At 37.1% G+C, this 24,558-nt stretch overlaps 1 protein-coding gene across 5 annotated transcripts in view; it reads right to left on the bottom strand.

Moving 5' to 3' along the window:
- DCLK1 (doublecortin like kinase 1) overlaps window positions 1–24,558 on the bottom strand; it is a 231,659-nt gene that overhangs the window by 38,335 nt on the left and 168,766 nt on the right. For 4 of the 5 annotated variants that reach the window (XM_021541917.2, XM_021541918.2, XM_021541919.2 and 1 more), the window contains 4 exons: window positions 12,306–12,390; window positions 10,832–10,940; window positions 5,982–6,039; window positions 5,144–5,263 (listed from right to left, as the gene is read on the bottom strand). In XM_021541917.2, coding sequence (XP_021397592.1) covers window positions 5,144–5,263; window positions 5,982–6,039; window positions 10,832–10,940; window positions 12,306–12,390 — 372 coding nt within the window. Of the gene's footprint in view, window positions 1–5,143; window positions 5,264–5,981; window positions 6,040–10,831; window positions 10,941–12,305; window positions 12,391–19,046; window positions 23,834–24,558 lie in introns of those variants that run through there. The other variant, XM_021541922.2, reaches the window with a different exon arrangement.

Raw genomic sequence — 24,558 nt, 5'->3', positions numbered from 1 at the left:
CCATGAGATATGAGCAACATTGCCTGTGAAATGACTGAAAAATTTAGGGAAGATCAAGGAACATTTGTACAGAAGGAGGAGGAGGAGGGGAAGGGAGCAACAGAGTTTCCTTGAAGCTATAAACTGTGGGTACCATGATGACATCTCCCATAATGGCAGGTAAAGAGACCAATAACTCAGAACCATTGGTCATGGCTGAGTTGGTCAGCCAAGAGGCTAGAGTTTCTACTGCAAACCATTCCCATCTGCTGCTGCTTTTGTAACATGTCCAGCACTTGCCCACCTGTGTGTTCAGAGCCTGCTACAAATGTCTGGCAAGATACATACTTGAATATCATGATGCCATTGGCATTTATAATCATCACAATCAGATTGACATCAAACTTTTGCCCAATGCCTAATTGAACCTCAGAAAGATGAAGGAACTCTGAGTAAAACTCAGAACTCAAAGTTACCTATCCTCACTGCAATCGTATTTTAGAAGTCTGTTTCCATCTCATAAAGCTTTGCAAACATGGATTTTAGAAACCACTTTTTCTACACGAGATGTGGGGTTTTTGGTAGTGTGATGCCTCTTGCAGTTAATACTGAAGGACTTTACAGCATGTATGTCAGGCAATTATACTGGGAGACACAGGTGGCTGCTTGTGCAATTTTCAGCTCATCATACTGCCTAATTCAGCTAAAAGCTGCTGTCAGTGAAAGAAAAGCAAGAAAATGAGACAGAAAGAAGGAAAAAAGAAAAGAAAGATAACTAAATGGAAGTCCTCAAAGCTGAAATGATCTTCACCAGAGTCTGAGGCAGCCACATTTCCAGAGGTGAGCTGGCAAGCAGGGAGAGGGACAAAGATGGAAGAGTCATTTTAAAGAGGAGATTAAGAAGGGAGCTTGACAGATTGGAGGAAAAACCAGTGATCTCTTTTGGGAGATTCTACTCAGAGATTTTGGCCTTTGGCCAAAATCAAAGCAGAATCACAAAGAAAACACAGTCCAACAAGAACCAAAAAAAAGAAAAATAAAAGGCAAAGGATAATTGCAAAAGCAATGCTAAAATTCCCTGCTGCAGTCAAAACATCAAGAAAAAAAAAAATTAGAGAGATCTGTTTTTAAAAGAAAAAGAAGGTATTTTTTGAAGGTAACAGAGGAGTCACCGCTTTGGGACTCTCATAGTTTTATCAAAAGCTTCAAGATATTTTCTGGGTTTTTTTAAAGCTCAACTCCAGAGTAAACACTTTTTCCACTTTCCAGAGAAAAGAGAACAGAGGGGAAAGAAAAATAAAAATTCCAGGAATCACGGCTACAGAAAAAACGGTAGGAAAAGAGAGCCACCAAAGACTCAAACCTGGTAAAACAGACTTTACTAGTTATAAAAAACCAAACAAACTATTAAAATTTTTGCATTGTTGAGGTGCAGCTGAAGTATGCCAGGGCTAGTTTATTCCCATTGTAGATACAAAATCCCAGCTCTTTGGAAATTGCTTACAGCCAACCATTTTTAAATCTGGACCACATCAAACTTCTTGCCCTGGCTGGTGACTGCTCAAGACACATCAAGATACATAGTGTCAAGGAAAAGGAAGAACAAAAGGCCAAGCTAAACCAGATAGAGGATTAGAGAGAAAGAGGCCAAATATTTGGCAAAAGTACAATACCATGTACTTCATGGCATTATCTGATCCCTAAGTATTAGATATCAGCATGTGGCAAAGTATGTGAGATAAATAATCTATCTTCCCTAAGCTCCTTCCTGTGAAACCCCTGTACCAGCTGCTTTTTAACATGAGGCAGTGGATTAGACAGATCTTTGGTCTTATCTAATATGTTCCAGATGCTCAGAAGAAGTGTCAATAACATCGGCAAAGCATCTGCCTCCAAACAAAGAAACTAGTCTGAGCTATGAGGAGCAAGAATGAAAGAAGCTGAGCCTTAAAAACAGAAGGAAAAATTTTGGCCCAAAGTCAGAAGAAAAGGAAAAAATGTTCATGCACAGGAGAAACATAAACTCAGAAAAAGATAGAGGCTGCAGAGTAATTTAACAGACAGTCAAGCCAATCTGAAGCAGAATAATTTTCTCTATTTAAGCATACTGTAGTTGGTTAAGTTTCTTACCAGGCATGCTGCTAAGAAAAGAGAGCATATATTTAGTCTACGGGATTCTCTGTGGTTAAAGGAGAGGTGATATCCTGGAAAGAGTTAACAGAGCTGACAGCTCTATCAGGCAGAATTGTTTTCAGACTTTGCTCTCCCCAAAGAGCACTTTAACCTGCAAGGTTCTGCTAAGCCGATTCACACAGCAGGTCACTATCATTTATTCAGGCACCAGGGGTGAGTTCAGGATGACATTTCAGTCTTAAATCCCCTGTTCTGGAATGAAACAGGACCAGCAACATCTGAATGCAGTTTTTATCATCTGTGCACATGAGGAAGTGTACTTGGAACTACAGTAACCAATTATTTATTTATTACCTTGTTATGTAAATGATTTGATCTCTCTTTTTCTTCTGCAAAAGTGAAATCATATCCTGGAGCAGTAAAGGAAACTCAGCAATAAATCTTGCTTCTTAAATTGGCCAAACCCCTGTTAGGTTTAAATAACAATTTTGTTTTGCCGTGTAAAAAGGCAATGTGCCAGAAACCAGGTCTTTGCTTCCTTTTACAAGCACCACTTGCAATGTGTTTATATTTGTATTTATGAAGTGCTTTTTCTTACACTTTACAAAGCAATGAATGGCCTATCTGCCATGAGGTGAGGGTGGGATTTGCAGCAGTCACTTATGTCAAACATGTTACTGCCAATTAATGCAGGGTGGTATTAACTGAAACCGGGCTCTGCACTATCAAACCTTTTCTCCGTGCGTCTCTTTCCTGTCTGTAAGTTTGATTTAAATGTAGGGCTTCTAAAGTCAGTCAATAACAGATGGTTAATCAATTCTAACAGTGCACGCTATGAAATGGTAACAGTCACCAATTGGTGAATTAACATTTAATGTCTTTCCAGAAATGCCTTCCCTAGTACCCAGAGAGTGCAACAAGGCTTTTATTCCAACTATGTATTAAGGAATAGATGTTTGTACCAGAGAAACAAAGTTGATTTCCCCAAATAAGGTTATTTCTTCTACATTTTTTCTATTATCCTACATAAAAGTCAAGATTATTAGAACAATGCTCTCTAGGAGATGAGAAGTACAGATTCCTATAGAGCCCTTCCATAATACAACTAAAAGAATATGTGCAGCAATCTTTAAAAATAAAGAAGAAAGAGCACAAAAAACCAGATTTCTCCAGAAAGTGACTACAATGCCTTTTTTTAAAACGTACATCTTTAACATTTATTTTCTAAATTGTTTTCTAAGAGTTTTCTGTTCCCTCCTCTCTCATTTAGCTGAGTAGGACTTCAATTAAAAATCCATTGGACACTACAGTTTACACATTTTTCAGTCATGAATAGCACAGCAGGTTTCACCCATAAAACCAGCTCTGTGCTTATACCTTGGCAGATTAGACAAGGCACAGCTTTTAGTTCTTAGCACACCTCATGGGGCTAAGATGAAGGATTTGTCAATGCAGGCTAAAAGCTGTGGATACATGTGATTACAGTGCTGTGCAAGGGGATTGAGGTACCTTTGAACAAGCTCTCGCAGACACTGAGGAAAACCAACAGTATTTGGTTTTCCTATTGGAAAATATTGGAAATACCAATATTTCTTGGTATTGTTTGGATTATATCCATTATGGATCTCATAGTGAGCTCACAAATGAATAGAATAGAATAGAATAGAATAGAGCAGTAATTATGATTAAAATAGTGTTACATGGCTAATGGTATCTGATCTCAAGCTGTGCTATTTCACATTGCATGCCTAAGAGTGAGAGAAGGCTGTGATTGCCAAGGGAGTGGGGAAATTATTCTGGGCCTGGTTACACAAAGGGATTCATGGCATGAAAGAGTGCCAGTATTTTTCTTTTGTCTTAGGATTTAACTTTTTCATCAGAAAAAAATATGTCAGCTCCTTAGTACGAATATCTCCTAGTGTGCTTCCTCAGAGTTTGGAGATGGTAGACAGCGGGGTTAGGGGGACCATAAGCTCCACAGCACTACTCAAGCCAAACAGGGCATCTGTCCGGCACAAACCTATGAGGACAATGTTGTCATCTCCTAAAATGTGGGACATGGCCTGAGCTTCTCATGGATGACAAGACTTTCTTTCCCAGACTGCTATGAGGACGGGGAAAATCTGTGGGCACCCACCCGTGAGGCACATAGAGTCTTCCATCTTTGGACTGGGAATATGGCTAGTGTCACTGGTGCTGCTTGGGGGATAATGGAACAAACCCAAAAACCTTCTTATTCTACTTGCTCTTATATTCCAGACCAGAGACTGAAAGGGTATTTAAGAAACACCTGGACCTGGAATTGCCCTATTTAACATCTCAATGAGGTGCCTATATTAAGGGCACCTTCTAACCTCCACCTACAACCAGAGCAAAGCAGATTAACAATCCTGTTTTCCAAAAAGTGATTTCTCTAAGTCACTGTGAAGAAATAAATAGGGTCCAAAATATAAATTATTGCATTCGCAAATTTACTTTTTAGAATAGAACCACGCTTTAAAAGGCAGAATTTCTTTTTCATTTTCCCTTTCCTTCAGCTTAAATTTAGATTGCTATTGAGGAGGCAAGCTTGAGACTGTGTTAATATAAATCAATAGAGAAAAAACACATTTAATATTGTTTAGATTTAATGTAAATTAATAAAAACTAATGAAACCCTTTCGCCTTTTCGTATTTTGAAGGCTGGTATTTATGGCTATTTGGACTGGGTATATTTTCAATTCACCTCAAGGCAGATTATAAATTTTTAATGAGTTTTCTTTTGAGGAAGCAAACAAAACTGGTGGTATACAAAGTACTGTCAAAGAATGTTTCCAAGTGTGGCTTACAGGAAGTTAGACAAATATTTGAAAGCTAATTTAAAAAAATCTGACAGTGGATTACACATCTTTCAGTAGGATTCTAGACCACTTTAAGAGAGCTCTTCCACTTTACATTATTCCATGATCCCATGTTTTTCAGTAAGCCTAAGCAGGAATGGAATTTTTCAATATGGTTGATAAAATAAGCAGGTTTACTCCAAAATACTCACCTTTACAAGTTCCATGACAAGGTACAACTCAGTTGGCATGTCCATCTCCTCAATCAGAAGTACAATATTGGGATGCTTGACTCGTCTTAAAATAGATACCTCATTCTGGATCATGTGTTCCTGACACACAAAAAATCTTCAATGAATATGGGTTAGTGGGAAAAAAATTCACAGTAGAAAAAGCAGAGAGAATTGGGAGCTGCACAGATTCTCTGGGGTTTTTGAAAAAACTAACAGATGTTGCCTCCAGCAACAGAGAAGGAACATGTTTAGAAACATCAATGTGGTAACTGAAAGTAGAGAGAGCAGAACACAGAAAAAGAAATGGAAGAAAAGATGTGTTTCTGGTGCAGAGAAAAATGAAAGCTTTTTAAAATTTTCTCTGATGCAGAATCTTTAGATTTAACAACATCATAGCATCTTCTCACAGAACCTTTTGTTACTGATTTTAAAAGCTAACAGTCACTTGGTGCAAAATTGACATCAATTTAATTAACTTATGCCTTACACACAGTGACCAGTGTTATTATAATTATTTGTATTTTCTGCTTTCTATAACACCTGGAATGATGAAAATTAGAGGACATAATTACATAGATAAAGTGAAAGGAGTCACGCGCAAGCAACCAACTGGAGAATCATTGCACAAGTCTAGAACAGCACATGACTGCCTTTTCTCCTGAAACTCCAAGAGTCTCCAGAGGGTAGGCAAAGACTTCAACCAAAGAGATTCAAACACTTGTCAGGAAGGACACAAATACCAGCTTCTCAAAATGATCTCTCACAAAAAAATTCTTGGAAAAAATAGTCTTTTGGTCTCATATATTTTGGTACTTACTTTTCCTCTACATTTACTTTTCTTGATTATTTTCAGAGCATATTCTCTACCAGTTGATCTGAGGAAAGATAAAAAATATGTTCAATCACATTGAATATTTTTATCAGTTGAGTTTATATTTGTTATACGAGTATAATAAGTGTAGTAAAAGTTCTAGTAAAATATTATGTTTTTTCTAAGAAACAAAGCTTAGATTTGACTAGTATTTTAAAATGGAGCTAAAGTTATTAAATATGCATGCTTGAGAAAAAGACATATAACTTTTTTGTTTTAAAATGAAAGCATTTCAGTGTTTTCAAAGCAAAAAAAATTGCTTGACTTTTTCTTCCATTTTCTAATGAGAATTTTTATTTGTCATTTTTATGTAAAAATACCTTACAGTGTTCACAGGTTCAAATATTTTCAAAACAAAGAAATTTTGTTTTCTATCCTACAAAAAATACAACCCATGGAAAATTCTTACTTACTTTTTAATGAAAATGAAATTGTTTGCATATCTGCAGTCACAAGAGCTATGATAAAAATATCAGTCCTTGGAATACTTTTTTATGTATTCAGTAATTATAGGATATTTAGCAGAGTTAAATATGTTGGCTTTTAGCGAGAATGTGGAAGGTTCTGGAGACAGTAAGAGAAATTAGTTCAAGATGACAAGACATTTCCTTTTAACTACTGTGTTGTTTTGAATCCTTATAATGTTTATCACTACTACATATATCTATTATCTAGAATACTAACAGAAAAATTAGCTTGCAGACAAGTTAACAATATCAACTTCCATTTCTTAATTAAGTTACAAAACCAGAAGATGGCTGTAAGAATGAAAACAAGAAGCTCTGCCTACAAGCCCCAGTTTCACTATAAGATTAAATGGAAAAGGGATAATTTAAGAAAAATATATTACTTTATATTATACTTATATTTTCATTTTGTAATACAAGCCTAAACAAGTTACAAATGTCTATTACATTGCCTTTAGGCATGCTTGGTTAAAAATTAAGGAAAAAAAAAACATTTCAAGAATACAGGGTCATTTTTTTATTCCTCATTTCACAGAAGACAATAGTTAAACTGATATATTAAACTGATAGAGAGCATGTTCAACAGAGATATTAATGTGTCTAAAAGTGTGCTCAGTCTGTTAAACAGGACATGAAAAGTGAATAATACACTGAAAGCACTGTGTCTGGAAAACAACTGGGCATTTTTATTTCTATATTAAAACATGGAGAACTCCTCTGGCAATGATGTACCACCAATTTTTAATTTAAGGAAAAATGGGTATTTCAATAAATACCACAAAATATTCATTCTGTCTACCTTTCCAGGCAAAGAGCTAAAACTGTCTCTATTAGGACACCAATTAAAATAAATCACACAAAATAAGAAGGTTTATTAATTGGAGGGGGTGGGGGGGTGGAATTACAGCATATCTGTTCAAGATTTATGCAAATAAAAATAAAAAACTTATCCTATTTGTACTCTCCCACACAGAGGTTTAGTGCTACAGCCCCCAAGAATGGGCTGCACACCACGTAGAGTGCCACCTTCCAGTGCTACTCTTCAGTGGTTACAATCCAAGCTCAGTGAGGGACAGGAAGAGATTTGGACACTATTTTTGGGACTAGAAGAAGGAGGTTGAACAAGAAATATTAGAAATTAAGATATCTGGGGTTCAAATTCAGACAAAATACAGCCTCTTTCAATAGCAGTCTCTTTCAAGCTGCTTGGTTGCCCTAGGAATGCTTCCTTTCTGTCATGAGAAAGGAAATTGATGGTTTTTGTTGGCCATGAGAGACTCCATGTACTCCAAGACACTGGGAAATGTGAGCTAGTGAGGAAATGTCAGCATTTGAAAGTATCTGAAAGTTAAAAATGAACACATATGAAAACACCGCAGGACAAATTGTGCGTACGATAGAGCAGATATGTAACAAGCAGATGACAACTCTGACTGCTCTTTGTTTTGGTAAAAAGAAAATTAAAGCTAAGATAATGTAAATCCTTTCCCCTGAAAAGCTGCAGAACCGTGGCCTGTCAGCAGCACTGCAACTTATACACCACCAAAAAATATGCATGGCCATGTCAGAAAGTCACTGTGAAAGAGTCACCAGTGTACCTCTTGCCTCTCACTTCTTGCTCACTCAAAAAAATAAAAAGGGACTACAAAAAGAAGGCAACATGTTATGGCTGGACAGGAGTCTGGACCCACTGCACTACCACAGAGTTGTACCTCTAGCTCACAGGGTTTGGTGCTGTGTTCCCTGGCTTTTAAAACTTTTGCAAACTTCATGGAGATTTAGATTGCACTGGAGACAAAAGTCTATCTTTGTTGTTATATTTGTGCATGCATTAAATGTATTTAAGGGTGTGTGCCTGTACATTCACAGATGCTCAAAACGGGATTTAGAATTTCTCATGTGAAAATTTTGGAGATGGTTTTTGATTTCTATTTGGACTGTTCATTGTCAGAGGAAAACGCTTGTGAATGTATCAAAGTGATCACAAACCTATATTAACAAGTGCTCACAGACTGATCTCACAGCTATGGAGAAGTATTCATGTGACCAGTGAATTTGTGCAGCAAGACCCATTCCTACTTGTTTAACACCTTATGGTGCTATTCCTTTGAAGTGTAATGCACACAGGAATTGTACTTCAGAAGAAAATGGAAAAGTTCTCTGTCCCAGGTATCACCCCATTAATTCTGGCTCTGCAAATGATGGACATATCAGACTTTGAAGTGAGGAGGTTAAAGAGGCTTAAAAAGACTGAAAAGAATATTGAAGAAGTTTCACAGGTACTGGTATAATTTACCCTCCTTACACACTTGTGGTGGGAAGGATATACTGCTTTAGAAGTATAACCTCACAGAAACAATTACACTTTAGTTTTCAAGATCTCCAAAAGTAGTAGCTCTGATAGAAATGGGATCTATGAAATGGTATAGCCCAGAGACCACAAGTCCATATATCTGGGAATAACTGGGTAAAAATGCTATTTGAGTACATTAGACACACCATGTTACTGGATACTTCTGGGATTGGTGGGATAGACAAGAGGACAGGAAACAGTTTTCATTCAGGCTCTCCAGGATATTGTAATCAGCATTATTTTTAGGTGTGATGGGACTTTTAATTTTGTTCATGTATTTTCTCTCAGTTTGGGAAAGAATTGTGACATGCACACTAGCACATCTATATTGCCTCTCAGCACAAAGTGCATTTTCAGCTGAATGAGTTTATTAAAACCACAACTTTTCTTTATTTTAGCTTCTAATCTGCTTTTCCCAGTCACTATTCCCTTCACCTTAACGTGCTTTTGTCTCTTTTTTCACCCATTTATTTCATTAGTCATGCCCCTCCATAGGGTTTTACAGTGTTTCCTTTGTTTCATACCATTTTGATTTGCTTCCTTTAGGTTTCCACACAGTTGAGTGCTCAGACCCCGAGGTTTGATCTGAGCAGCTACTGCCCTCTGGATGACCAGCTCCACCAAGAACTCTGGCAGAACACTAAAGGCCTCACCAGAACTTTGGCCAAGTCCCACAAGCACACTGTCAGCTGACATGAAATCCACTCTCACCCTTTTCTGAAACAGCTGTCTTCATGATCTCCAAGTTGCACTTTTGGATGCAGAGGTGGACCTGGATTTTTACAAGGAGCCTAGTTTAAAACCAGCCAAGCTAATTTATCATTGTTTGTCAGGAGATTTAATCTCACTCTCCAGGGCTTATATCATATTCTTACAGGCTAAAGAACAGTTTTACCTTTGAGCCCAAAGGTGAAGTTATAGTCCTCTGTAAGAGTCTCCTCTCCAGGATATGGTAATAGGGGATAGAAAACTTAAATGATGAAATTTCATTTTCAAACCTTGACATCTCTATTGTCCTCTCTTTTGGACACCTCCAGCTCCAGCAGCTTTTTTCTTTGTCTGCAATGCTACAATTTAACATGAGCAATCCTATGGTAATTTCACAAACAGGTGAAATGCTTTCTGTCTTTTATATCCCATAGTGTCCTATTTTTAACAATACCACTAAAAGGCAAGCACTGTTCTGCTTAGAGCATTCCTGCTTTGTTCCCTATTTTTTACACTCTTAAGGTTGGGTAGAGCCAGTTCAAGCCTGAACAGATTTAGAAACAGACACATGAATAGTCAACCTGGACATTTTCAGCAACATTGACACTTGAGGTAACTTGTGACTTCTCTAATATGGAGTAGACATCTAAAATCAATGACTCTTTTCACCTCTTAACAGTAAAGGTCACTGAAGAAGTTAGATTTTGGTGTCTGCAGTGAGGCTCATAAAGTTGGAAGGAGCAAATATAGTGGCACAAAGCAGGCAAGCAGGAGTTATACGTCCATTAAATTAAAAATAAATATGGAAGAAATTACACCTCAGTGTCAGATGGTAGAATAGATGGATCCAAAATTACTTCTTTGTGCTGACCATTGCCACTACACCCCAATCAGAGAACTTCCTGACATCTTTACAGAGTGCTGCTATATGTGAAATGTTCCACTGGTCTAATGTAAAAGGAGCATTGCAAGAACATACTGCAAGAAAAGATGTTATTTCAGTGCAACAACAGAGATGTAACACAAGGAATTGGTAAAATCATGTGGAGTGTAGCAGAAAAAACCCATATAAACCCCACAACGAATTAAATTTATAGATTGCCCCTTGAACTCACTCTTTTTTTAATTTGAGAGGACATTAGTTTTTCCATCTGGCATTGAGACATTACCTTATTACATTTCTGTATTCTACAAATAAAGATACGATCTGGAAAAAACATGACATTAATAATTATTTTTTACAGTAATAAGCTTGTTATCCTCCTCACCTTTCTATACACTCCTTCACAATAGCAAAATTTCCGTCTCCTATAGTCCTTCCAACTTTATATCGCTCTGCTATTGACGCTGGGACCTGGAAACCTTCCTCCAACACTTCTGAAAGAATCATTAGTACATTTTTATTGTTAGTGAAGGAAACACAGATGTTGCACATAACATGCATTTTAAGTCCACAGTTTAGGAGCCTGGAAACCATTCAGTCAGTATCTCACTTACTGTACAGTGAAACCATGCTGCTGACATTGTATATACTCAACAGGTTTCATGCAGATACAATATTGAAAAATAAGACTTCTGGGGGCTCAAACATACCACCATTTGAGTGTTATATAGTTGCTCTTGCAATATGCCCCCAAGACAAAACCAAAATTGTATTTTTTTAATTACAAAAAGGCCTCTATGATCTGCACAAGCGCAGACCAGCCTCCAAAAAGGGCTGGAACTCCTTGACACAGCATGATTAAATATATGTACCAAAGAAGTCCAACACTCAAGCACTTATTTTATTACATCCTGTAAACTGAGACATCCATAAAACTCCTCATGTGCTAAGTGCTAGTTCTCCCCATCCCCCAATATCAAATATTTAGTTTTTAAACAAATGTTCTCAATAATACTACCTCACATGCAACCTGGGTACCAGATGTTTAGGTAAAATTGCATTACACAGTGTCTAAGCATACGAGAAGCTTGTAGTTTAATGTGTTTTAGTGCTCATTCCTGTACTGTTATTTTTAAATGTATTTGAAATAGTGTTACAAATACCTAACATGCCTCTAAAAGCTGACTGTAAACTGCAGCTGATACAAACTACTATATAAATATTGCAATGTAAAAAAAAATCCTCTCAGAAATGTGATTTTTGTTTACGATCTTTAAGACAGTGCATTTAACTGTGTATTACTCTGTCCTTTGTTCTAGTTTAGTATTAAAAGTGAATGCTAGGAATGCTAGGAAACAAGGAGGCTGGGGTTTGTCTGCATTCACAGACAGCATGAAGAGCTGTTCTCCAGCAGGAGCACAGATACACACACACACGTACATAGATGTGCATGTGAGCCAGCAGTGCTCGAGCAGACCTTGTCCCTTAGCCAACTCGCTCAAAGCCTTAGCATGGAGTAAGGCTATCCATTTCTGAGTAAAGACCCAGGACTGCAGTGTGTTCTTTAGTACCATGGCAGATGAGACAAAAATACTGAAACAAGCCAGTCAGTACTGTGTTGCATACAGAAATAAAACCTCAAGTATTCCACAATAAAAATACCTCTGAAGAGTGATGTCCAGGTCAACTCTGATCCAGAGTGAACCTAACTGGTTTGCTAAGACTGAGAAGCTGCCTCACAGAAAATTATCCAGCCTGTAATGCTCCCACCTTCTCTGGCAGGAAGAATGACTCATTTCCTACACAGCTGCTGTTATCACTACACTGACTGCTTTGTAATGTCAGCCTCCAAATGTTACCTTCTGCAGGGCCATCATTTTCATCCATAGAGCTGCAAACTTTGGTGGATGCTAATGAGGTAGAGGAGCCACTGTGTTGGGAGCTCTGGAAATGGAGACACAAATGAAAACAGATGATTTTTAAGAAGCACAAGTACCCACAGCACGTTCCCGCTGGACACACGTCCTGGAGAGGCTTTAGTGTTCCCTATTGTAAAGTATCTACTTCGGTGGATGGATACATGGATGCTTGGGAAGAGTCCAACTTCTTCCACTGAAATTACACTTTCGGTAACCTCACATTACTGGAGAGATCCTTGATCCATCAAGTGCAGCAATGTGCCTACAAGAATACTTTGATATATGCTCCAACACTTTCTCCCTATTCCTCATGCATTTTGGCAGGGAAAACAGAGGAGCCGTATGCCCTCTACAGGCCGGAGACCGTGCTCTTAGAGACCCTATTAACTCAGCAGGCACTAGAGGAACCTAAGTTGGCTGTGTTATGGGCAGAATTCCTCAATTTTACAAACCTCCCTCTGTTGGAATCCTCCCCAGTTTTGTTCTAAAAGGGAGAACTCATTATAGTAATGTATGGACAAATAAAATGCCAGGGTGGTTGCAGTTTGCAACCAAAATGGTTGCTGTTTCCTTTGACTGGGGGTAGCTCACTTGCGGCAGTGACTCTGTTCTTGTGCTCCGTTTCATGTACTTCTCCTGCAACTGTAAGAGCCTGTCTGTACAGCTAATGGGGGGAGAGTGGTGTCTCTGTGGCCCCTCAAAGGAAACTTGTAGCCACCCACCTTGGATGCCAGAAGCGTAGGAGGCAGGATCTCACCGGGGAAGCCTTCCAAAGCACCTATCAATGTCTATCAGTTACCTACAGGCTTTAGGAAAACTGCTTCATCATGCATCTAGATGGATGAAGCTACACAGATATTTGAGATGGACTGGATTTCACCCAAAACTTTTATCCTGTGGTGCATAACAATTATACAAACTCATCTTCAGGATTCTCCTATCTTCAAAGGAAGCAAGAACTATAAATGTAAAGGTGGCCCTTCAAACTTAAATCCAAATGAAGCATTTCTTCAGGTCCTCCTATTACAACTTAAGTGAAAAATATTCAGAGGATTTGCAAAACTAAAACTTCCTTGGGTTCACGTCATTCACATGAGGAAAGTGCTGCACTATTTCATTATCTTCTTCAGTCTATATATTATATAGATTGCAGGCTTACTTCATGTAACTAACACTATCACTTCCTTATCAGTATTTTCAAGGTTTTTAGATGCCCACAATCATGGTGCCAATCCACTTTACAAATTAAATATAACTACTTTGGAATTATTTCTTTTGTCTGGCACTGCAGAACACAGCTCATGGCTGGAGCAAGAATAACTGAAGTTGCAGCAGTTCAGACATTTGCTGAGTACCAAGCCAAGGAAACTGCAATCAACAACAAAATCTGGCCAGTATGCCGAATTCATTTGAACAGAGTAACTTTTAATTTCTCCCATAACAAAGGTCAGATGACTTAGACAAAGTCTGAACTTGGCCTACTTTTCACTAAATAATCCTGAGAGCTTGCACATCCCATCTACCATGAGATTCTTTACCCTTGTTTCCTTTAATCAACCCCAGCTCCCTCTTTTCATCCAGGCAAGTATTTCTTCTGAGCTTTGACCAGAACTGAAGAATGCATTAATCAATTTTTGGACTGTTTTTGTTGCCTCTTGACAACAGACATCAGCACTGAGTGATTATATGCAGTTTGCTAAGATATTGCTGCTCTTGTTTCATGGTTAGGACGTGTTTATATATGTTCTATTCCCGCACTAAACTCTGCGTGACATCCCAGTAAAAACTTACCTCTGGTTCATTTTTGAACAAATGAGCAGATGTGGATCAAGGTAACGGGAAAATGCTAGGAGTTCTCATGCCTGGAAAAGTCAGTCTCAAAGCCTATTTTTATACATGTGTAATGAGAGAATTGTTTCCTTTACAGTCCTGCTTGTAAAATAAGTAGAAAAACATGTTCTCTCTACTCCTTCTGCTATGTTTGTTTGTTTTCCTAGAATAGAGATCCAATTTCATACTTATTTTCCCACTCCACAGTATTTTCTGAAAGGAATTGCAATTTAAATATGTTTAATATTTATTACTTCTATGATCAGGAATGAATCATTACAACATTTAAGAAGTACAATCACAACAAGGTTAGTGCAAGATTTTCAACAGATTATTTAACAGCTACTTTTTTCATATTTTGCACTTTAAATGGTGAGATTACACTACTAAGTAGATGTTAGGTCAAGGCTGCTGACTGCACAGCACTGCAGCTTCCTTTAGCAGCCTGATGCTTCTTTACAAGTCTTGCAGTCATTGCTGTCATCCATAAGAATGGGAGACATGAAAATTGAGACCTAACTCAGTGGCCATATCATCTCAGAGTGGGTGCCTAGAGACACTCAAATTTCTGTTTGAGGACTGAAATTTTCAAGGACCTTAAAACAAGGCTTAGCCAAGAAATGCAATTGCTTAGTCCTTCCAAAATGAGATATCTTCAAAGACTCATTTAAGCAAAGCATTTTAGCAAGTGTTTCAATTTAAATACAAATAATCTTAATGATCTACACATGAGTGAAATTAAATTGACTCCTAAATAGGTCTTGGACAAACTTCTTAAATATGTATTTAACCTAGGTTTAGTCTAATAGACTGAAAAAAAGTGGCCCAAAGAAAATTTAAAGGAAAAAATTTACTTCATACTGAGGTTTTAAGTGGCTCTACTTCTTTTTTTATTGGCCCTGTTAAAGATGGGAAGGTTCCAATGTTTTTTGTTAACAGCAAAACTGAAATAATGCATCAGTATATGACATAACACTGGTCTGCAAACAAAACATACAGCCCCTTTGGTGACAGCAGCCTGCGAAGCATTGGCACAGAGGCAGAGGCAGAACTCGTCAGTGACAAGAAAGCAGTAGCTAGGAAGATGTGCTAAAAATATACACTAAGACTTTTAAAACTTTAAATAATTATTGAAAAACATATCAAAATGTACTCTTCATTACCTTTGCTGAACCCATCCTATTAAAACAACAACAGATTGAAAATAAATCAGGAACTGGACATTCGCACATATTCACCAAATCTGCTGGCAGCACCCCTTTCACAATTAAAGAGATGTTACTGGATAAACATGACACAAATATTTTCATCTTTATTCAGCCCTCTCTAACAACACGCAGGCATTTATTTATCTTTACTTCAGCTAGAAAGAGATTTCATTTATTTAGACTTTAATTAACTCGCTGTTCTCACAAGCTGAGAGCCCTGCGGGTCCAGCAATCCTTGTGGGTCTCAGCCTTCCTTCCAGTTGGCTTGCCAATCGTGAGGCAGTCTGTCGTGCACGCTGTTGTTCTCACATATGTGGACCCCATCAGGGATTTTGCAGATGGGGAGGGGGAAAACCAACCCTAAGCAAGAGTATAATCTCTTCAACACACAGACTTTAATGCAATTAGCTGTTTTAATTTTAAGAGATGCTGAGGAGCTTGGAATGTCATCACTTTTACACAGATTTAAAGGGGTCCAGTTGCACAGGTTGCCAGCACATGGCCAGTTTTATGGCACACCTTCATAAAAGCAGTGGCATAAAAAAATCAGGTCTTTGGTGTAAGCATTTCAGATCCTATTCAGGTTTATACAACAGATGGCCAGCACACCACACACCTCACTGATGTGAATGGAAATATTAGCACTATAGAGTTTCAGCCATGTCTCACCCAGAGACTTATTTTTCAACTGTTTGGTAAATAGTTTGTATCTCAGTGGAAACTGTGCTAAATTCATGAAAAAAAAAAAGAGGCAGCAAAATAAAAATTACTGTAATCTCTCTCTGTTGATACTCACCTTTGTTCTAAACAGCAGAAATTTTTCTTGTGTACTACTAAGTGTCAGCAGTAATAAAAAGAGACTTAAAACAAGTATGATAGGAAGTTTGTTAGTGCAATTCAGATTCCTGAATCTCAACCCTAAACACTGCATTCTATTTGCTAAACCTCTTAAAACCTTTTTTAGTGCATGTGGAGTTTACAATGTCTCTCAACAATAGGTTCCTTTGTATTTTTCCAGTATGAAGGAAGCATCTGGATGAAATGTGAGTAACAGAAAAGCACACAGGTGTAATGCTAAGTTTGGATCTCATGCAGAGCTCTACTCTTCTAAAAACTGGCTTAATGTATTGAGCATTAAAATTAGTAAATAAAGTGTAAGTTCAGGAAGGAGGCTCAGGAGAAGGGAACTATTAATATCTTTAAATTATGCCTCCTAAGATGTTCCTATTCCAAAGAACTCAAAAGAATCTTTATAAAAAATACAAAAATATAATCATGCCAGTAATATGTGTAAGATGTAGCTCAACTCAGTAAGGAAAAACAGCTTTAAAACCAAGACTAAGCATTTAGCCCCCTACAGTCACCTCTTTTGGAGCCCATACTAATGCTCAGTCTGGTTATAAAACAACCTTTGAAAGGTAGCTGTCATGGCTTCCTGACAGGCTCAGTTCCTTTGCATAATGATGAATAATGGTAAAATAAAGACAACCATCCTGTAGAGGTATTAGCTTTTAAAGACTGAAGGAGATAAAAAAATTCCCATAATATGTAACAGTGTTAAGCAAGAAATAAGTGAGTCAATGAACAGCAAAATGGTACATCATCCAAGAACAAAAGCAGAGGACAGCTGATTTAAAACAACAAAGTAATATATTTTGATGTAACTTTTAAGAAGATAAACTGATTTTTTTTTTATTATTCAACTTAGAGAGAAGCAAAGGGTTACACTGAAATTCCCTCTCCAAACTATAACCAGTGAAAAATGTTTTTGATTTTCTTTTGTTTAACTTTACATTTTTCTGCTGAGACAGGGAAAAAAAGCTTTCATGTAAACATTACAGAGTTGGCAAAAAAATTACTTCATGAAGAAACATGAAATCCACAATCTTCATTCTGAAAGAATGGAAACTAATGGAGTTCAATGTATATAAAGATAAATGATGCAATTGTTTTCCTTTCCGGTTTAGATACTTCACTAAAATGGCACATCAAATTCAAATTTATTTATAAACGGTTTCATCTGGAAAGGAGCAGTAGAAAGTGTATGCAAACCTGCTTGCAAACTTATTCATAATTCTACGTCCTGCCCTGTTTTGTTAGACACTTGAGAGAGGTCCTACACAGGGAAGTGATTTTGTTGTCGTTCATTTATGCAATTATGCAACACAGCTTGAAGAAGAGATAAATTCAAATGACACAAGCAATTATCTGGTGTATTATCAGGGTCTTGTGTTGGTTTTCTTCTTTAAGGGATAGAGGGAAAAATGGAAGAGTTTGCAAGGAAATGGAGCTGACAGACTGAAGTTAAATTTGCAAGCTTGAAGCACTTTGTTTTATTAAGATCCCCTCACTAAGCTGCAGTATTGGATGCTTATACACTCATTTGATTTGTGTAACAAGACAATTCAGAAAGACAAATATAATTTCCTACATGGTATTTAACAATAAATTTAAATCTAACCTCCACTGGTTCCTAACAGCTGATTCCAAAGTTGAGCCATAATTCACTCTAGGCTCACTCAGTCTTTGACATCATTCAGGAAAGACTGATGATTTGAAAAGTGAAAAATCAGATTAGTGGTATTGGAAGTTATTACTGTCATTTCTCTATCCTCATTGAGATTAACCTAAAAAATTACATGTACAGTGATACAATGTGAAGGAGTCCTTTTACCTCTTCTAAAATTATACACAGGTAAAATTTTCTATTCAACTACAGAATAAAAATTGAAAAGCTACCAACCTGAAGGAGTATCTTATACCTTTCATCTAATTAAGGGCACAGAAAAATAACCATTTCACTTTAAATTATTTAGTTGTATTTTAAAAGCTCTCACAGTATTTTTGACTGTTTCTTGGTAGAGGCAGAAACCTCAGATATTTTATTTCTACTCTTCCCCATTTCTATCATATTGCTTTCCTTTCCATGTGTGTACGCCTTTTTTTAGGCAGAACTATTTACCAGCAACCAAGGGCATTTCAAATCTAGGACTTTTATCATGCCCACAGTTTCCTCCAGGAACATCAGCTGAAGCATCAGGCTGACAGATGACATGTCAGAATTTGTAACATCTCTTTTCCCCCACCCCTGCCAAACAAGAAATAAAACTAGGCTATGGATATGTGACGATGCATTTTTAGAGTGGAAAAATGTATCAGAAAACTACGTACTTTTTAAAACACACCAAGTATGTTTCAGTACTATTAGCTTTTCACAAGCATATTTTCCTAATACTTGTCTTAGAAGAAGTTCTGCTGGGGCTCAGGCTGCTGGTTGGGACCTTTCTTTGGATATTCCACTAATTCCCCACTTCATGCTTCAAATCCAGCCCATCATGTGCACACAAAATTACCCATAAGCAATTCCAGGCAGTTATATTTACTGTCTTCACAACACCCACTACAAACCAAACTCCTCCTTGAAGCATTTTTTGTATCTACACACTAAAGCCCTGAGTTTATTACTAAAAAACACACTGAATGCATCTACTGTTTAAAGGAACCCATTAGGATGCATGAACCCCACATGCTTACACTAAGGTTAGATGGACAATGTTGATCCAAAATGAACAAGGAACACCAAATGCAAGAATTTTGTTAAACCATGTTAATCACGTTTCCAAAATAAATTCTCCGAACAGTGTGCATTTTTAATATATATTTATTACATCACTTACAATAATCTACATTAATGTTAAATCTAGCAAAATAACAAATTGCAACCAGGATGACATGGTCAAATATGAAACACAAGTACAATACAGTATGATGAAACAATGGCACAAAAATGAAGGTGATTTTTGTCAGCTGATTATAAGAAATAAAACATTCATCAGTATTTATTTTGCAAGTTTTACATATTTTGTTGATAAATCAACAGCTTTCTTTTTGGTTTCCTGTTTCACATGAATACAAAAATGGTATAGTTTTAAAAGCAAATATCCAAGCACTTTTCATTAAAAAAAATAATTGTATGCATAACTTTGTAAAATCTTAAACTTATGTTGTAAATGTGCCAAATATTTACAATATCATAGTGCAACTGAGAAAACAAAGAGGTCTTAACACAAACATTGTTAGCTCCTCTTTCACTAGAGCCCAAATTCCAAAACACTGTATTGCAGGGCAAACCATAACCTAATTACCCCATATAACACCAGACAACAAGGACACGCTGAATATAGTACAGCTTTCTTCACACTTCACTGCTGAGGGTTAACTGAAGCGAACTGGAGGATAATCACCACGCGCAGTCAGGGACACCAACCCGCGCAGGAGCGCGTGCGCACGGTGCGTGCGCTCAGCCTTGCGCGGACACAGCTCAGGTGCCACCTACAGACCCACTGCCTGCCTGGGGACAGCTGCCAGCTGGAGACAGCCAGAATTGTCATGGCAGCAGGCATAGCTCTGAGCCCCTGCTCTGCTCAGCAGACCCTGGTTTTCTGGATGGAAGGGCTTTCCTGGAGGAAGCACACCCATTTCCAAAGAGGAGGACAACCACTTGCTTGCTTTGCTCTGCACATAAAGGTATTGCTGTCTGTGCTTTGTAAAGTTGCTTTTCATTACTCATAGCCACAAGCTCTTGTCACTAGCAGATAGAAAGTGAAGATTAAATAAAAACCGATCTTGTATTTGGTTGCACACCATTAACTGGATATAAAAAAAGCACAGACAACATTAATCTATGCATTCATCAAGGGATGAGGTAATTTAGCACCATAAGGATTTTCTGTCTGTTCATTTCTCTACATTTTTGACAGATATGGTAAACTTGAATTGATCAGTTTCTTTTCTATATTTCTGTTAATTCATTTTACATTCAGAGTGCAGTTTTTGTAACTATGCACCATATAAAGTTCACACAGCATTGTGAATTATGAAACTGCAGAACAAAACATTATTATTTATCTCAATTTCACACAATCTCAATCCAGTTGTTCTCCTAGGATGTTGAACTATATATATCCTTTCTTGCAATATACATTTATAGCCACAATATTAATACCCCAGAATTTTCATCTTTCAGCCAAATATGCCCTGTGAAAATGAATTGAAGAGAAAAATAACTAAATATAATGTGCTGTCTCTGAATTATTTTACGAATTGGAAAGCAATTTTTACATTACATAATGAATGCTAAAGATTTTACCGATTTCAACAAAAGAACTTCTAATTTTTGCATGACTTAATGTAATGCAGAACAGCACCATTGAAGAGGAGGCATAAGACTGAACATGTCAAAAGGATACCATTTCAAATATTCAAATTTCAATTTAGGATTAATGTCTTGTCTTTGTGTATGTATTTGTGCATAAGTGTCTATCCTTCCTACCTTGGACTCAATGGTGGGTTTGCCACTAGCTTCTGGTCGGTTTGAAATTAGCCCTTGTTCATAGATGTGGTCTCTTAAAACTGTACAGAATTCCTTGGGGTAGCTGCTTAGCAAGGAATGGTTGGTGCAGCTCCACCAACTTTACCAGAGCTGTAATGAATCCTGCCAGATGAGCATCCTCCTGTTAAAACATTTTCCCCATTTATTTGTTAAAAGTCACAAATGGGACATAACAGCACATGGGTTCCAAAGCTATTAATCTATGTACGTGTGCATGTGCGTGTAAATATAAACATATGCATTCTGTGCTTCACATGTGAACTGCTTGTTGCACAAAAGAAGAAAAGAGGTTTAAAAACAAAAACGAAACAAAGTTGCAGAAAGCATTAGGGAAATAATCACAAGTATTCATAAAGCTCAAAGGGAAGCAAAGCTTTCACAATCTATACAAGACTCTTTAGCTACATTATAATCACCTTGGAGCAGGCACAAATAATGCAGCATACAGAGAACTTTCAGAGGTTCAAACACTATAAAGTTGCTTAAGCTATTCTATTATTTAATGCAGTTAATGAACTCTAGGAACAAACTAAAACCTGTGCTGTTGCAAGCAGAATTACAGCATCAAGGAACACAATTTCAGTTCCACCCATAAACTGAAACCTTCTGGTCTTGCTCAAAAGAAACATTTCATTTCTGCTCATGTATAATGGGAATTACATTCCACACAAAAAAGGATCTCAAAGTCTATAAACAGTGTACCTTTTCAATCTCTAAGGGACTTTCATTCCTAAAATGAAATATTAATGATATGTCTTGCCCCTGAATAGCCCCTTAATACAAGTCATATGTTGAAATGATTAAATGTTGTGGACTAGTATAATCTTTTTTAAAACAGTCTTGATGGAGAACTCACTATGATAACAATTACTGATATAAGGTCCATTTTTCTTTTCCACAGCTAAGCAAAGCTGTGGGATTCAGGTTTGATGGCAGTCTGTGCTCCCTGTGCAGAACAGTCTTAATAAACTGACTAAGCAGCAGTAGCCTATATGGGAGAAGTGAGGGAAAATAAAATTCCTGGAATTTATTTTCTTTACAGGAAAAAAAAAATTAAAACGTCAGGAAGTATTTCTCTCAATCTAGTCTAGTTGCCTGAATTTTTGGAAACTGATCCCAATGCACCTTTATATAATATGAATTTCTCAGGATCAAGTAACACATTTTGCAAAGACATTCCCTCATAACAACCAAAAATGCAAGTAACTTCACAGCTGTGAACTTTTTCAGAACAGGGCAGCCTATGCATTATGGTATGGGGTGAGGGATGGACTGTTCTTATGGCTGGGAACAGTTTTGGATTGAAGTCTGAGGCAGGAATGGCAAAACATGCATCTCAAAAAGGAATGACCTGACTGCTTCAGCAAACCTGCCAGACCAATGACTTTCCCTCCAAATGATACTGGAACCACATATTGGAAAAAGAGAAGGTAAGTTTTGTATTCTGCTGCCCTTTTATTTCTTTTTGCAAATATTCTCTGTAAAGAAAATTATGTTGATGCAGTCAAGCCATAACATCACATGCCAACATTTTCCATTTGCTGAGTTTTATTATGGACAAATCAGCTTAAAGGAATTATTTCACTCCATTTAGAAGTTGGCATGTAGCAGCTAAAGCTTTTCTTCAATTAAGTAAATTTTCCTGATTTCAAAATATATTAAATCATCACTAAATAGCTCAAAAATAGAACCTCTATAGATTTTTTGCTGAGAATAAGAAACACGCTGATTTCTAATTCTTAAATTATTAGTCTTTGAGAAAATTAAAGGAAAGGTATAAGACTGCAAAAATGTGTGATCACTACACTATGGACTTAATACCACATACAATGGGAAATATTGCTATTATGTAAATTAACTAGACTAAGATTCTCACAATAAAGCAGCAGAAAACAAATAAAAATTAGTAGATATTTGTTAAGCAACTGGTTCTAATGCATGACCTACTTTAACACTAAAGGAGTTTTGCATATTCATGCTGTACAAAAAGAGCACCTCTAGATGCTGCAAAACCAGAAAAATTAGGTCAATAGGAGGATGATTTACAGTATTTACCGTTTCTGTTGGCTTTCTTTTTAAAATGCACAAAATGTCTTATAGGAAATAAAAATGATGTTCCCATTCTCAACATAAGTGAATATAATCAATTACTTTCTCAGGCAAAATACATTTTTCCAAAATATGTCATCATAAGTATGTCAGATGACACCGCTAGACAGCAGGCCCTTGTATTTCCTCAGTCAGAAATCTGTCTCTCTTTACTTGCTACATATGGATGGTCAGCATTAACAGCTCTTGCCAGGTAAAACATTCAGATTGCCTGTGAGCACCCTTCTGTTTACAGTCATCAGATGGCAATGCAGTGAAGAGAATTTGACCACTGCTCTGAAAGAATTACTTTTGGCCTGCGACCACACAGGATTTCTTCACTTTCCTTTCATTTGGATAAAAAGATTAAATTTAGGGTGCTTCAAATGTGCGTGTTGGGATCAGACAGCATGGTGCAAGCAGTTTAATATGGCAGGTTTTTTTCTTCTCTGCATTTTACCTATTCGTTGGTAAAAGCAAAGTACCTATTAACTGTTCATATCAAAATGAATAAAGATAGATATGGTAAAAACGGAACATATAATCAGTACCTTTGATGATAAAAATAGTGCTATTCATAAATGTGCCCACTATGGATTTGTGCATTATATTCACTTTATCCAATCTTTGTGCCTTTAAGTATGCACAATGCTGTTCTGGATTTGATGGACATATTCAATGGCTCATTCATTACAAATTCTTGCATTAAAATGCAGTGATAAAGCCAAAAAATACCCCCACACACTAGAATTAATTTGGCCCCATGTTGTTAATATTAAATATGCAAAACTCTTTTGCGCGGTTCACTATTACTGTAAATTAGCAGCTATTTTCTTTAAAAATGTTAAACCTTCATCAAATCACAAACCATAAACATTGTTCCATTTTCTCTTTTACACTGAGTCTCCTACTGAATCCATATCATCCGAAGAGAGTGGGCGATACAGGTCCTGTAAGATGAAGTGCAGTATAGATTTGTTTATTCTGTTTGATTTGTTGTACTGCAACTGTCTTATATTCTTTTTGTTACTGTGGACCAGAAGACATTGTTCAACAAAAAATACACGTTCTATATGCTCATATTGTTGTCTTAATGTCATATAATTATTTTTTAATCAAAAAGATAGTAAATAAAGCTGAAGTTTCAATGTACAACAAAGAGGAATTATTTTTTTTCTTTGAGTCTGTCCTATTAAACACTATTCAAACAGTATTTGTTCTGAAGAATCTCTTAATGGTTTGGAAACCTGTAAACATTAATTTAATCTCAAAGGGAACGTATTTCCCATTTGGCCATTTTGCAGTGGCAGAGCAGTAAAGTGCTTACCTTACATAAGTTAAAAAAACTAAAAACTTGCCACCCACTGGTGATATAGCATGGATACAGCAACATTTGACCCCTGGACTGCTGGCACTGTATACTGCTGTTGCCTATGTTGTACTGACAATGGTGTTCCTTTTCCACAGCTCCTCTGTGCCCGTGTGAATGTATAAAAAGACAGCATGTTTTACATTTTGTCCCCCCATCACCGTCTCTCTGTCGGTAGCCAAGCAACCAGCTCATGACAGCAGAGGGAGAGTCTGAGTGGATCTGTACATTTCATTCTTTCAACACACTGATCCTCTGATGGATCAGACAATCCTCGAGTGCCAGAGGTGTTATGGGATGATACAT

This window comes from Lonchura striata, chromosome 2 (genome assembly GCF_046129695.1).
Source record: "Lonchura striata isolate bLonStr1 chromosome 2, bLonStr1.mat, whole genome shotgun sequence".
NCBI classification, from domain to species: domain Eukaryota; kingdom Metazoa; phylum Chordata; class Aves; order Passeriformes; family Estrildidae; genus Lonchura; species Lonchura striata.
Note: the sequence above shows the minus strand (reverse complement) of the source record. Positions and strands in the feature narration are given on the sequence as shown.